Below are 17,113 nucleotides of genomic sequence, written 5' to 3'. Positions count from 1 at the left end.
GGGTGATACTGTTATGTGCACAAGATAAAATGAAATTTGCCTATTTATTTTTCTTAGCCTTTTTTTTTTTTTTTTTTTTTTTTGTTTTTTTTTTTGTTTTTTTGGTGAAATAAAATCTAAAATAAAACATCAAATGCTTGCAGATAAAGAACACGCCACTACAATATTGCACACACAAGTATGTCGTTATACGACCTAACACACAGTTAATAATATCTACTGTCACTACTTTAACTAAACTATTGCAAAAAATGTCATTATTCGTGAGATTATTATAATGCGTTGGTTAGTCGACGAGCGGATTATGCGCCGGTTCCACCGTTCCCAGGTCGTCGTTGGGAACGAAGCTGACGTTAGTGGCGTTGCTGCTGCTCCTGATGTTGCTACTACTGTTGTCACTCACCTGACGCGCGTACTCTTTGCCGATTCCATCAGTGGCGCCAGTCACCACTGGAATTATATAAATACATTTTATTATATCGTCTCTCATTGGTTTTCTCGAAGGAATAAGGAAAGCGGGAAAAAAATCAAAAAAATATAGGATAATATAACAATACATTAAGCAGAATGAAAAACAGTAATAATTTATACTTTGTATTTGGCCGACGGCAGAGTAGACTTGAATAATAATTGATAATATATTAAGCTTTTGTTGAAAGGTATACGTATTCGTTTCTAAAATTTTGCTATCGATTTAAAATTTACCAATGCATTGGATACGCAAAAATGTTTTACCGACTATCTATCAATATTGAAAGAATACTAACTGTAAAATTTTTTGAATATACCGAAGACATTTTGAACAAAATATGTGCGGATTTAACTAATAAATAGTAAGCTATCAAAATTGTAATGTAATAGACAAAAATATAAAATTATTAATAATAAATAATTTCTAAATATTTATCACGTTATGATTATTTCAAAAATAAATAATTTTTTAGGTTTACGAGAAGTAGGGACTTAACGGTTAAGCCTTAACCTCTGATTCACCTCTGATAAACTAATATGATTTTTCGTCTGCAGATATAATACACACGTGATATAATCCCACCTATATATCATATTTTATTATTTTTCACATGCGCACTATCACATTATGTACCTAATAAATATGTAGACTAGCCGTACGCGTAGCACGAGTTTTAATGTTTTGAAAACACAATTCGTAGATAAGTTATAATAACTCTAATGTCTAATGGGATGCTATAATAGCGAATCGAAGTTTTGAAAGTGTTGAAAATCTCTTAAAAATTCATTAAAATGTGCAAAATAAGAGTTATGTATTTTTATTTTTTTAACAATAATAATACTATAATATTGATGTTATCGAAGATATAAAAACTTAGGTCCGTTAACATAATAAAACCAATAGAATCGTTATAAAAATGCCACTATGAAAAAAGTAAATTAATATTTTTAATTAAAACTATTTTCTCGTAATTTTTTTACTTCTCATATAGCAAAATCGACGAGTAGTAATAGTAATAAGTATTTATTATACATAAAAATTGATCTAAAAATATGAAAATATGATTTTTATACTCTTTGATAGGTATGAAACAACTATTTTCGTCGATATCCAGAAGAAAATGTATATCCTAAACAAAACAAAAAAAACATGACATATATATATACATATTATATTTAAATCCGTGCATTTCACTCGTGTATATGTTATAAGTTTTAACATATTTGCATAATATAATATTAAACAATGACTGATGGTAAAAAAATCATAAAAAATACCATGCCACATATTTTCGAGTTGAGGAATTTCAGTATTTTGCATGTTTTCGAAACCGAACATGTAATAATATATTATGCATAAGCAGTGCGAATACACTATATAGTCAGTTTGTAATGCATGTATTACCTATATTATTTTATATTATTATAACATTTCATATAGCTTATATATAGGTAATGGCTAATGGAATGTTTATCGAGACAGATTCAAATTTCAATAATATTTCATTGAGTAGATGTGCGCAACATTATACGTATTATTAATATTTTTATGTTCTGTATTATTATAAACATAATATTATTAAGAGAACGGCGCCCACATTTGTTGTATATTTGTCTAATAAGTGCGTAAAATGGAAAATGTACGCTCAACAGCTCATGTTTAGCCATATTCGCTTTAATAATAGAGTGAATCGATATAATCATGAAACTTAACGGTCTAGAGCTTTGTACGTGTTATTGTTAAAAACAATAATGTTATTTAGCGAATTTTTCGTGTGTACAAATAGCGTGATTTTAAAACGCCTATAATTTGCTTAAAAGTGGAATTACGGTTAAACAAAGTGACATACTATGCATTTGTACGACGGAGGTAACAAATGCAATTGTAGCATTGTAGCATTATGCAATTCTAGCATCCTCAAACTAACGTAATAAATAATATTATATATTATATTACACACTGTGTTGTACACTTGTTCATTTATTTAAACATTTCTATCACGTCAGTCCGCGTTCGCTGATCGTAAAACATCGCGAGTTATGGTCTCACGCGTTACTTGTTTTAATACACGTGTATATCAAAATATAATGCAGTTTTATTCTATCAATATATACTTAACCTGCTCGACATCGGTGAATCATTCCATATGAAAGATTAACATGTTGCCGAAATGTTGGGCCACGCGAGAACGTCTGAATAACAGTTGTGCGATTATATTAAACTAATAAATTGTTTGGTGTTGATTTGTTTTTACTTATGGGTGTTGCAGTTTCATTATTATTTTATTTTTTATTTCAAGTCCTGTTCCCCTTCCCTTGCTCGCAGTTTTTATTCCAAACAGAACGCTGCACTAACAGTGCCATTATAACCGTTTGCTATCGCTTAATTTGTTATCATAACTAATTTTCACTTCGTTTATTCATCATTTATTTACAGTAGACCTTTATTCGGGTTTATCCGAATATATAATACGTACTATACCATTATTTATACCGTTCACATTTTTTACCGTATTGAGCGAGACTAAACGGTCGGCGGCCGAGATTACGCAGTGTTTGTTCAATTAAAAACAATATGATATTATAATATTTTTAAAGCTCGGCGATTATTTTTCAATTTTTGAAAAACCACGACCCCGATTTATTGTTATCACAATCATACGATGATATTAAATATATTATACAATAATAACATTAATACAGTACACTGCGCTGCGCGATCGGCTCTCTCTACAAATATGTAGGTACTTGCCGCGTTAATCGCTTATTTTATCGTTGTCCGGCGATCGCGGTTGGTGGGGATATTTTTTCATAAAAATTTAATCCGCCGCGAACATTTAACTTAATAATATCGAACGCCGAAACGAAATTTGTACCGTTGCGCAAGCGGGAATGATACGAAGCATAATATTGTTTTTCGCGGCGGCGTAAAGTATAGTAAAAAACATAAATAATGATCTATGCCTTTACAACAGCGTTTCTCACACTGTGTGGGTCGTGAGTCAATTTCTGGGAGGTCGTGAAAATCCTTTATGGTTTTATAGTATTTATATACATTTTTAGGACTACTTTATTAATCCTGTAACACGAGGGCTGCGATAGATTTTCGGGGAGAAAAATTTGAGTCGCGATCCTAAAAAGATTGAGAACCACTGGCTTGTTGTATTCGTGTTATCGAGTCCGGCGTAGTAACAATAAAATATAAATCAACTGTGCGAATCGCTTGAAATTTCCACAGCAACGCGATTATAACATTACTGTCGATTGTGGAAAATCTCGCGCGGACCGCAATTTCATAACATAATTGTATACGATTGATGCGCGTCTGCCGTGTACAACGTCCGCGATTACCGATTAGAGAATTGCGCACCGCGTTTACACACCAACGACAAACATAATGTATATTGCATTTGGTTCGAGTACCGCATAAAAGCTGCCGATGACGAGCAAACATCGGCAATTCGATCGCGGACCCGCGGGTGCTGTACGTTGTTATCCGACGCGGTTGACGCGGTTCGTGAAAATCTGTCACCCGACGCGTGTGATATAATACACGCGCTTGTAAAGTGTGCATATCAATAATTCCGAAATCGATAGCAAAATATACAACGAAAGTCGTCAATAATAATTAGCAATAACCTTTTTTCGGCGAGAGAAGACACAACGTCGAAAATCGCGGTGCGTTCGAAAATGTCGGCCGAACTATGTGATGCATTTTTATTACGGCGTCGTACTGCCGAGGTGAATCATTTATTTTCGGAGAACGCCTTTGGGAATGCGATATATTCTTAAGGTCGAGTCGGCATGACGACGGCAACGCGTATATTACTATATAATACTCACCGGCCCATTGGCCCGTCGACCGGTAATCGAACTCGTCGGTGCAGTGGTCGACGAACAGGCTCTGCTTGACCACGTACTGCTGGTAGGCCGCGTACGCCAGCGTCGAGGCGGCCACCGCGCACACGGTGGCCGCGGCGAACGCGCTGAGCACGAACTGCGGCCAGCCCTCGGTGTTGCCCACGTAAATGGAGCTGATCAGGATCCAGGCGACGGCGCCGACCAGACAAGCGACTCCCGTGGTGGCCGCGCTCGCCTGCTTGGGCTGTATCCGCGACGCCATCGCAAACGATTCACTCGTACGGTATGATAACGTGTGTTACAACGAAGCGCGGCAACGACGCGTATCGCGCGAGACGTGAAAAAAGGCGACGGCTAAAGACGACCGGTTGCGCGCGCTCGTCCGGTTCGCAATGACGCCGTTACGGCGGCGGAGGCGGTTACGACGCGCGCGTATGTAATACGGTCGGCCGCAACAACATTATCGTGGCCATCGATCACGGCGCTCAAACGTGCGGCGATGCCAATGATATTACACGCGCGGGTACAATGTCGTTATTACAGCGTTTTATACGACCGCGGCCGTAAAATAATAAACCCGTGATTTACGGTCGGCGATTAAACGACGGCGCGAAGCGATCGCGCGTGCACAATCGCGATTGGAAAAAATAATAAATGTTTTTAACGGCTTCACAACAACGGTATTATCGTCTCGTTATAAGGGGTTCGCCGGTTGTCGCGTACGACATCGAATCGATTATCGTCGTCGTCGTCGTCGTCGTCGTTATTAAGCGTTACACGTCGCTATCGCGCAAATCGCGAAAATCGGACAGGACAGCGGTTGCCGAGCGATACGACCCCGCGAGGTCGTCACGTTGACTGGTTGCTCGACGACCGCCACCACTTGTAGAACCGCGTCTATAGCTGGTTATAGGCGAACGGTGCAGAGACCGCCGACACGCGTGTGATGCGAGACGGGGTGGAAGGGAGAAGAGAACCGCAAGGGGTCGTAGGGGGAGGGTTAAGGAAGAATCGTGTAGGTTTTATTTTACAAATTTTTTTTTTTGTAATTTTCAAACCATAACGATATTAATGCGACGTTGCTTGTTTACTATGATTATAATTAGCATTATTATCATGGTTGTAATATATAATATTATACTGTTGTTTATGCTGTTGTAATTGAATATGATTAATACGACCTTTGAAGTTGCAGAGTTCCACCTCAATCAAACGATTCAGTTGGATCGGTAGATGGCCGTCGGGCAGATCTGTCCGCTACAGCAACGGCAGTTGACGGTGAAGTTGCACGAGCAGAACCACTGGTTTTTGGGCCGGTAGTAGATATGGATTGGGTACTTGATATCGTTGTTGTCCACGTCACTGTCAGCGTCGTCTGTGTCGTTTGGTTGTAACTGCATTATTGAGTAAATTAACACAGTTTTTATGATCCCCATTAACAGGGTAAAGCAGGCTAAGCCAGCTGCTGTGATAATATTGTTATTGTCCGCCAACGAAGGTTCCGTTGGCGGCAAAGGGAATGCCGGGAAGGGCGGAATGTTGAAAAGTCGATAACACAGCGGTAGATGATAAAGAGGACACCTGATTAGAGGTAGGTCCTAGGCAGAAAGATATAATAATAAAACCGAACGAGGAAAATCGTCGAACAGAAGTCGGTGGAAACGAGGCTGTGACGATGCTATAAATCACGCGCGGTCGAGCCCGTAGCGTTTGACGGAGTGGTCCTCCTTTTCTCGTGGTCGCTGTAGTCGGTCTCGCAAACGTCTTGTGCGCACGCGACAAACGCACAACGCACACGCGTATTGTACGCATTCCAAGCAACACACGCACACGCACACACACACACACACACAATTACGCACTTACATCATGCGTATACCTATCGGTCCACCTCGAATTCTCGATGTGAGTATAGATATAACCACTCACTACAGCCTCCTCGGTAGGTGGGTTCCCGGCGAACGTTCTGCAGAAACGGTTTTCGATCATGATTATTATTTTTTTTTTTTTAGCTTCCTGTTATGTATAATTACACCTATAGGTTATAATCTAGTAATCGTAAACGAAATATAAAAGTGTAACTAATTATAATGCACCCCCATAATAAATATATATGATTATTAGATTATTATTGTTAGTTATTTATCATTTTCGTGTTGGTGCACACAAGGGCCGAGCTCCTGTATTATTTTTTTCATTGGAACGGAGGGACGGTACGTTCTCTTTGACATTTTTAAAACTTTTTTTGTAATTTATAATATTATTAATATACAATCGTAAAATTTTACAAATGGAATAAGATATTCGAATAATTCATAACAACCAGCAATGGGCAAATATTTGAATAATATATATTATCTATTACTCCGGATCGCAGGAAAAATGTATTAATATTTAAATGTACAATAACATTTAACAGGCATGGGCCTTTCAATCGTGGTCTTTTAAATCATGTTTAAGAGACCATTAGCTCACCATTGATTTATTAAATATTTAATGACCGTTTATGCGATCCGGAAAATAGTTACTAGATATTTATTTTTTACCTTAAGATAAAGTAAAATACGGGATAGAAAATACTTAATGCACGTGCCCAATTGACTAAGAACAAGGACCGTTTTTTAAAATATTTACTAAATTACTAAAATGTAAAATACTTCAATATTATTATTATCTTACTCTCATTTGCAAGCATAAATTCATATGGCAATAAAAAATTAAACAAAACTGTGTTATGTCAAAAATAGATAACCATTGTTCTATCGTTAATTAAATTATATAATACTACTATGTAATGGACAAAGAGGAATATTAATACGAATACCAGACAATATGTATATACATCAGCTGGGAAATTTTAATACTGAATATAGACAAATCACTTTTTGTGTAATATTTTGCCTTAAATGTATTATTATAATAATATTATTTATTTATTATATATTTTAAAACATAAAAAAATAATTAATATCTCAATAATCATAATTGTATAATTACATTTTCATTATATTCTGAATATTTTAAAACAATAAAACTATAATAATGATATAAATTACATACCCAATATTGATTGGCACAACGCCATGAGAAATTATTTATGATCACATTATAGAGTGAAACTTAGAATTGCAAAGTTTATCTACTTTGTTATACTTGTGTTAATTTGTTTCACTAAACTTTGTACAAGTGCATCGAACATCCATCAGTATTAGCCATAATGTTTACTGTTTATATAATTACTCAACACCTACAGGTACAATATAGTCAGAAGATTGGTTGCTTACACTTCCCCCTTATTTATGTTGGTTGCATTTAGTTATGATTGAAAAATATTGTTACAAATTTGATGCGATCATCATCATGACACAGTAAGGCCAAATTTACACAAATTAAAAAAGTTTTATCGCGAATAATTGGTTTTCGAAATTAATATAATAGTGATATTAAGATTATTTTAATTTTTATCAATATGACTATCGTAGTTAAGCTTTAATCTTACTGTGAATTCTACAGGTAAATTAAATTAATATGAATTGGGGTGGGTTATAGTATAGGTAGATATTTATATTTACATATATTAATATATATTATATACATATAAAATACCTACGCTGATTAATTTTCTTTATTTTATTCTGTTCCTCCATTCATACACATTTGTACGCGACGGTCGCGTTTACGGACACTGTGTGGTTATTTGAGTGGTTACCTACCTTACCCTTTTTACATTATAACTTATAAGCTATGTCGAATACTTAATTACTTTAAAACTTAATCAGTAGGTATATTTCTTAATTACTTTTTATTTTTTATAGTTTTATATATTTTAAAGCTTCAAAAGTTTAGTTTAACGCTTACGAGAATGCGTGAATCAAATAACTATTTTAATTCAAGTGAATGTAATAATTTGTGAAAGAATTATTGTGAGCAGAGTTTTTTTCGGGCTGTCAAAAAACTAGCATACAAGTATACTACACAGTACACCTGTACACACTCTTAAATTTTTTAAATATGGTCTTTAATAATATCTAAAATTAGATTTTGAATAATTGCATTATCGAAGAAGAAGAAAGGGTGTGTGTATACACTGTACACTGTACGTCTGTACATGATGTTTGATAAATCTGCTTATTGCATATGATATACTCGAACCATACTATTATATTTTGCGTGTACATAATATTATAGTATTGGTGACCAATAATAATATATATCGAAGTATTATTTTTATTTTTATACCGAACGTCCGGATGGATCTCGAAGAGATACCTTACCTCGCTGCTCATTTTCGATTGCGCCGTATATTCGGGACGCGTTAGTGTCTAAAAAGTAAAACAGACAGACAGATTATCCGGCGCTGAAGATAACCTATTATTATTATTATTATCATCATAATCATCATTATCACCATCATCATTATCACGTGTGCGGGTCCTCCGGTGTATCGAAGTTCAAAGCTTTAAAAGTGGAGGATGTGCCGGAATCACGAACACGCCGAGTAATGATAATAACGCGTCCTGTATCCGCGCCGATGATTAAATATTTTAGACAACGTCACCATCATGTTATTGACAGCGTTATTTCGTATAATATTAATGTTATGTATTTTGAAACGTGACATTGCGCGCCTAGTTGAACGGGTTTAATCGAAAGCGACAGCGACAGCCACGCGTATATGGTATATTTAGCTTATATTTTATGGAGGTACCCTATACCTAGATATTTGTTACATCATCGTACGTATATGTAATAATATTATGAACACGGTGATTTCGGCGCCCGTCTGTCGGACGATCGGACGATCGGAGCAAGTCGGAGTTGATTGCTGCTTGTGTCGGACTTGGCCGTCCAATAATGTAGCCGTCGCGTTTAATATGTTTGCGATGAAGTTTACTGGGTTGTAAAAATGACATTGCCGAATTAGTCTTTGTCATAATATATAGTATACGAGACACGAGAGCGCCCTAAAAAATGTTTAATGGAACGTCGTCGTGTACCTATGTATAATAAAAAAGAGGTAGGTTTACCTTTAATACGTTTTTATTCGCTGTGACGTGACGCGTTCAATCGATCGTACATAATCGCGTTTGATAGACGGGGTCATCCATTGGTTGTCGAAATAAAAAAATACAGTTTTTATAATGTGGTCGCGTGGTGATGTCAGGATCACTTTCGTCCTGTCGACAGTTGTTCAATTGCGTGTATTCGCTTAAAATAAGCTGTCGCTGTGCCGCGTATATTAATACGACGTTGTCTGTTCGTTGAACGCGCCGCCTTCGATGCGACCCCTATACGATGCAATGCATTTAGAAAAGATTCAAGCGAGTGGATGAGATAATATTTCTGCGCTTATTCCCCGAATGTTTCAGTGATATAACGATACTATACCAACACAGCGAACCCCTCTTAATATATATATATATGTGGGACTGACATCGTCGACCCTCCCATTATAATGCTATACAAAATAAATAAAACATATATATAAGATGCGTGAGTATACGTACAATGTACATAATGCTCGTCACCCTATATAATATTATATTATATTAAAATATAGAAGATTTATTAACACGTGTACGCGTATTAATCGTATTTATTGTTGCCGAGTACCTACGTTTAACACTTATTATATGTTTAAGATATAACTTTATTATGAGTAGTCGCTAACTCGCAAGTGGCGTTACAGCTTATATGTTGTCTATAGTAAAGTACGATAATAGCACCAAATAGCAGTAGCAATGGCAACGACAGTGGCGGCTCGTGAATCAAACGAGGGACAAGGCAGATATGTATTTTCAAAATATTTGAAAGAAAAAAATGTTTATCAAAATAATAAACAATAATACCGCATAAGTTTTACAATAACTTTAAAAACAATTCTATGTGGCTGCATCCTAGTTGGGTCCCGAATTTAAAATTACTACATACACTAGTATGGTCTCAAATTATTTTTGGTACTACACTAGTTGGGTCCTGAATTATTTTAGATATTACACTAAATTCTGAATATTTTTTGGTAATTACTACACTATACTAACATTTTACTTCCTATTTAACAGACTTGGGACTATGATCTATTTAGAGCACATTTTTTTAAAATTGTATAATTTATTTAATAGTATTGGAAAGTAAGTATAATGTAATAAAAATATTACAGTACGGCTATAAAAATCCAAGAGCCAACTAGTGTAGTAATTTTAAATTCGGGACCAACTCGGATGCAGCCGCTACACGACATTATGAGAATCTTTCTGTTCCTATTTCTATTAGGGGAAGTTTCGTCGTTTATCCAAATGACTAATGAGTAATGGATAATGTTGACTTTACTTCGAGGCAAGAATCGTTCTGCCTCATTTCATCATACAATTTCTGACTTTCTTCACCACACAATATATTATAATCGTATAGGAAATCTGAAGAAAAATATATTTAGTCTATCGGCACTCTTCGGTTTTCATCGAGACCGTTCAACGTTACATTTCGAACATTTCTCTTGTAGTTTTTGATAACTACAGTATCGGAGTATGTATAGGATAATAAAATACGTGACCAAATACATTTAATAATAATATATAATAACAAATATCTTTTATATTTTAAAATGTGTGTATAATTGTCGATTGGAAATAACTATATCGTATATATACCACATTTTCCTTAATAATAGTTAGATGAGGCTCAGCCTCACTTACCTCACCTGACGAGCCGCCACTACGTAGCAGGGTAAAAAGTATGCCATAGCTGAAGTACGCCCACGACACGTATATTAGCGCTTCGGGCGATTTTAGGGGTGTGAAAGGCGGTCGAGGGGCGGACGCGAGGCGGCGGAAAAAAGCTCACCGCCCATGTCGCCGCCCGCCTGCTACGAACAATTTCGTATTGGGGCTGTCAAACAATTATTACTAAATATCATACAAAAGTAAGCAACGCGACCACATGATGAGCGTGTAAGCCCTCCACCGATCGATTAAGAGATAAACATAATAACTTACTTATTATAAATTAAATATCACTCTACTACGTGACTTATCATAATATTATAACATTATATGGAGTTTTTAAGTTGACATTTAAACCAGCGTTTCTTAACCTTTTGTAGACCACGCACTCCCGATCAATGATTTTTAGACGTCGCGAACCTCCTACCGTTTTTTTGTCGAATACCTTTTTTTACAAAATATTTGATATTACCAAAGTTACAATAATTATTTTATATTACAAATTATATAAGTATACATAATAAAACATACACATTTATAATTATTTTTATTAAAATTAATTTCTCATAAAACTGTAATATAAATTATTTTATTTTTAATATTCTTAAAGCTGCCATGGACCCCCAACATGAGTTTAAATTTTAAACTATAACAAATTATTTTTTTAATTTTTTATATACATCACGGGATGTTAATATCCTGATTTCAATACTATTTATAAGACGTTATATTATGCAGTTTATATAGTATGTAAGCCGTGTATACATTGCATATTTCTATCCGGTATACTGAAGCGCACAATAATACGAATATGATACTTTTAAAATATTTAATAATTTGAAAACATTCTTCTATGACGAGAAAGATTTTTGCTTTTCTTGGAAAGTTGGAAATAATTTTGAAAATTCACCAAACATTCCTGCAGCTATTTGTAATATTTGAAATACTTTATCGATTTAAATTTACTAATATTACTATTTTAGCATAGCATAACTTTACACGGGAGTGGCAAAGGGATAAAAAATTAAACCTTGTCGTAAGGTGTTTTATTGAAACTTTTAAAATTAACGTTACAGTGAACGTTCTGAATATCACCGGTTAGTGGAGTAGACGCTTTATCTCGCATCACACGTTTTCCCTGGAAAAGGCTTTTGAAGTATAATTTAAATTTTGACTAAATTAAACTTTATGAATAATAACGTTCTTAGGAATAATGTTATTGTACTGTAAAAAACCACTTATGCAAAGAAAATATGTCACTTGGCATCTTAATCAACTGAATTACTGAAACACTCACAAAATTAAATTGTTTTTTATTTTGGTGGTGATATTTTTAATGTGTTAAAAAATGTTTACATAAGAAAATTCCAATACCTTTTTAAAAAATGGAAAAAACTATAGGGAATATTATTTAATATTTAACATTAGTTTTTGGCATTCATTTTGTATTTTGTTCTAATGAAAAAATCATTAGCCGAGTAAAGACCAGCATTTTTAACACAATATTTTAAGGGAGAACTTTACAAATCAGTTTTCTAGTATAATAGTTTAATAGTATTGGGCTAGACAGACAATACAATATGACCGCTTGAAAAACGATAAAATATTGCTATAAGAATATGTTTGAATTAAAGGAAATAAATTAGCTCCACTAATCAATTTAATTAAATTATAAAGAACTTAAAGTGCTTCTAGTATCTACTATCTAGTTAAATATCCGTATGGACAGTTCCCTACATTGAATCAAACCATTAGTAGTAGTAAGCAGGATAATAAGTGTGAATAGACCTTATATAACATAATATTATAAGGTACACAAAAATGAGTAAATGAATAAGGTTCTTGAATTATTTAAGTTCAACGTGTCAAGTGGGTTATATTTTATTTTTAAATTCATAGTATTAAAAATGTTTATAATAAAATTAACAATATACTAATATATTAAACAAATTATGTATTATTTAATAGAAAATTTCAAATTAAGTTTAAATATTAATATATTATAAATTTATAAACATAAATATATTTTATATATAAATAACTCATTATAAATTAACATAGATAGAATATTATAATATATATAATTCTCAAACATTTTTGACACTTCATTTTTTATAAACGTATAATTTAATATATAACAAAGGCTATACATAGGCTTGAAAATGTTGTACAAAATCCCTCAAATGATTTATTCACGTCAATTCAAAATCATAAAAATTACTAAACTACATAGTAACCTTTTTTTATATGAACATTTGAAAATGAATATTTTTGACGCTATTGAGTAATATTCAAACTAAAACTAACAGTTTTTCATCAAATGATTTTAGTTGATTTGTTGTAATTCAACAAATTGTAATGCCGTAAAAATATATCTACTTTTACTCGAATTATAATTTTCTATGTGAACACAATGAAATTTTCAAAATATTTTTACTAGGTATATGTAAGATATTTTTACCACGATTTTCGTCCTCTTTACATTATTCTTGTGTACTTTGCTATTCCCTTATATGTTACAATATTTATTGGAAAACATTAGTTTAAAATACTAATCTCCTTCTGCTTCGCACAGGTTGTTAATTCGTAAACAAATAATTGCAATACATAATAATATGTAAAATTATAAAGCAATGATCAATGATTAATGTTATTGAATTAAAATTTAACATTCACATAATATTACAGTGACCTAAGGAGGAAATGTATTCCAAATTCCAACCAACTCTATAGCATAAACGAATTCACCGGTTAAAAAAAATGAATACACGTAATTTTATAATGTAATCGATTTTAATCAACAAAATATAATTTAACTTTTGTTTTATTTTTTAATTTTGATACCTATAGTAAATATCAATATAAAAATATTGGGTATCGCTGTTTTTTTAAGTGTGTTCTGGTTAATTTTGTTATATTTATTTTTATTTAGTTACGGATTTTTACGGTGTTTATTTTGGTTTACTTTTCAATAAATATTTTACACATTTACATCAATATGAAACTCGTATCGTTTATCGGTTTAATTTAATTTCATCGTTGGTCAAACGAAATAAAAATATTTATTTTCCTTGTTATTTTTGTCACAACTAATATCAATATATGAAATGACAGCAATATTGATAGCTATATTGATAGCTGTCATATCGTATATTTTGTAAATACAATAAAATAAAATCAGTTATTCATTTAAAATAGGATTGCAGTTTAAACCTAAATAAACTTTTGAGTGTCAAAACCGGCTAGCTTTTTTTTAAAATTAATCATAAACCTCTAAATATTATATGTACTAATGTCAATATCCATTACCCAATAAAATATTTAATATTTGGTTTATTATATCATAACACCATCTATAATAAATTAATAAGCATTTGAAATGTATAGGATTATATAAAAATCTCATTCTCGTCCACTATTGCCGCTGCACTACTAAATTTTATTACTTAAACGCGAATGTATATTATTATAAAATATATTGCTTTTATATATTATGTTAAAATCGTCTGCGTCATATGATTTTATGATGTATAAAACTCGGGTTATAAATTAAAAATTAAAAGTTTAAGGTTTCAGAAATACAAGTAGTAAAAATAGTCCGAAAAATATTAACCGTAGACTATATTATATTATATATAATATCTATACTGTTGGTACTTACTATTATAGATTCTCAACATTTTAATATATTACATATTATATGATTATGGTCTATACACAATGGACATTTTAAAGTATTTTGAATAACTATGATAGCATCGTTTAACAAAACTGCAGAAAAATCAAGCTTTTAGCTGAACCACTTTTGTGCTCTAGCTCTAGCTATTAATTGAGTTTACGCTATAGTGACGAATTTAAAATTTCCTAATATTGGAAGGAAGATATTATAATTTATTTTTAATTATTTTCATTTAATATGAAAAGTATACTATTTAAGATTTTAAATTTTTTTTATAAAAAAAATCGATTTCCCTAATACGAATAAAATTTTGTTTTAATAATTAGTTTATAAAAAAAATGAAAGTGAAACTAAACTAAAAATAATTTCTATATGTATAACATTATTGTGATTCAAACAATTAATGGATTTTACTATAATGCATATTTGATATGATTTGATATGCATACTATGATTATCATAAAGGCTATGCATATCAAATTTCAAGATCAATTAAATCTTGTTTAAATTATTGCTGAAACATACAACTTAATTTAATATACGCAAGCATTATTTATTATAACCTTGTATTAAAATTTCGAATCATCGTGACTCATATTATATTAAATAATTTTATCGAAATTAATTTAAGAATAATATTGTTAATCGTTATTAAATGAATAGCCGTCAGCCGATGGGTTTATTTTCTTTATATCAAACCTTGTTATTTGTTATTCTAAAATGTTGATATGTTTTAAGTCAGTGCAATACACGTTAAGCCTTGTCTAATTATACTAACCTATATATTGTAAAATCGGTATTATAATTTATCAATATATAGCGAGTTTTAAATAACAAGACACGCACAATTATTATAGTGTCACAAGTTCTGACGTAGTAAAGTAGTATACGGTGTAAATGTGTAATATTGTTTTACATAACTTACATGCTATTAACATAATATGCCATTGAAACACAAAATAATATTAAACTATTTATGATTGATTCAATAACAATACTAGCGTTTTTTAAATGTTAAAAACAGTATATTTTTGTACCAAACTTAACTATTATATTATTATCTATGAAAGTGCATATAGTTAGGTGGAAGATTCTCTTTAATTTTTCAGATTCTCATTCAGAGTCTGCTAAAAATCTTAAAAATCTAAACCTAAAAGTAGGTATATAAATATTATACATATATAGTTTATACAATATGAAATATAAATAAAATATTTAAGCAAATTAAAATGTATTCTTTATGTCTGTATTTTTAATATATATTATGCAACCAGTATACAGATATATATATATATTTTTTTTGAATAGTATACATATATATCTTATCTAATATAAATCTTAATATTCAAGAAATCGCGTTCTAACTTTCTAAGTGCGAAACACTTAGGTATGATTATATGATTACATTTTATACAAAATGTCAGTCAAGCAAGTTTATAATATTATTTTTACAATCATATTGTGAACACTTTTTCGAGTAGAAGCCAGAAGGAGTACTCGAAAGTTTTTCGAGAGCAATCCAAAAATTTAAAATATTGGAAGAGTGGGTGTTTTCGATTTTTTAAATCAGTTTTCTAAATGTAAAAAAAAACTTATCGATCACCGTCAAATATTTTTGATGGAATAAAAACCAAGCACGTCTGGTAATCACTAAGTTTTTTTTTATTTTACCAATTATGTATTACATAATTATACTGCGGATATGAAAATTGCATAAGTTTTTATATTGAACAATTTTTAAATCAAATATTTCAATTGATGATTATTTCAAATATTTTATAAAACTACACAACTACGCCCATATAACAGAATACAAAAATGTAATATCAATTATTTAATTTATACAGTATAAAATGATTATCGAATACAATATACTTTCCATTATATTTGAGTTAGTTCGTGGTAGGTTATTATTTTATGGACATAATATTATATTATATAGTTAGATTATTATAGGTGTATAATAATATGTATTCAAGTTATTAATAATTGTGTTTATGATCATGTGAAATAATAAATCTCCGTACAATCGTCTTTGTAGCCAAACAGTTTGAAATTATCTTTAATCCTACGCGCGCTACGAGTACGGTGCTTTCGATTAGGTACATATTGAACAGTCGACGGCGGCGGTTGCGCCTCATTCGAATTATTCCTAAATAATAATAATATATTCCCCTTGTATACGCACGTACGCATGCAAACCGCGTCTTATCCGTACTCCTCTTCGCATAACTCTCCCATCCATAATCTATAATAATAATAATAATAATATGTTTCTCTCTTAATCTATCTCCGTCGTCACCGCACGCGCGCGCCGACAATCGTAATCACCGAATGCGCGCCCGCGACTTTTGTCAAACAGTAAATCCGGCGAACATCA

At 32.0% G+C, this 17,113-nt stretch overlaps 1 protein-coding gene across 1 annotated transcript; it reads right to left on the bottom strand.

Annotated features, from left to right (window-relative positions):
* Window positions 1–47: 47 nt before the first annotated feature.
* LOC113559637 (very-long-chain 3-oxoacyl-CoA reductase-like) lies at window positions 48–4,790 on the bottom strand. The gene is made up of 2 exons (XM_026965386.2): window positions 4,315–4,790; window positions 48–450 (listed from the first exon to the last, which is right to left on the bottom strand). The coding sequence occupies exons 1-2, from the start codon at window positions 4,592–4,594 to the stop codon at window positions 287–289; spliced, it is 444 nt and encodes a 147-aa protein (XP_026821187.1). The 5' UTR covers window positions 4,595–4,790; the 3' UTR covers window positions 48–286.
* Between the last annotated feature and the right edge of the window lie 12,323 nt (window positions 4,791–17,113).

Source organism: Rhopalosiphum maidis, chromosome 3 (genome assembly GCF_003676215.2).
Source record: "Rhopalosiphum maidis isolate BTI-1 chromosome 3, ASM367621v3, whole genome shotgun sequence".
Taxonomy (NCBI): domain Eukaryota; kingdom Metazoa; phylum Arthropoda; class Insecta; order Hemiptera; family Aphididae; genus Rhopalosiphum; species Rhopalosiphum maidis.
Note: the sequence above shows the minus strand (reverse complement) of the source record. Positions and strands in the feature narration are given on the sequence as shown.

Bases quoted from the DNA above. Each gene is read 5' to 3' on its own strand.
- LOC113559637 (XM_026965386.2), bottom strand. From the start codon at position 4,594: ATGGCGTCGCGGATACAGCCCAAGCAGGCGAGCGCGGCCACCACGGGA. The intron at 451-4,314 runs GTGAGTATTATA...ATATAATTCCAG, and splicing joins GTCGACGGGCCAATGGGCCG to TGGTGACTGGCGCCACTGAT.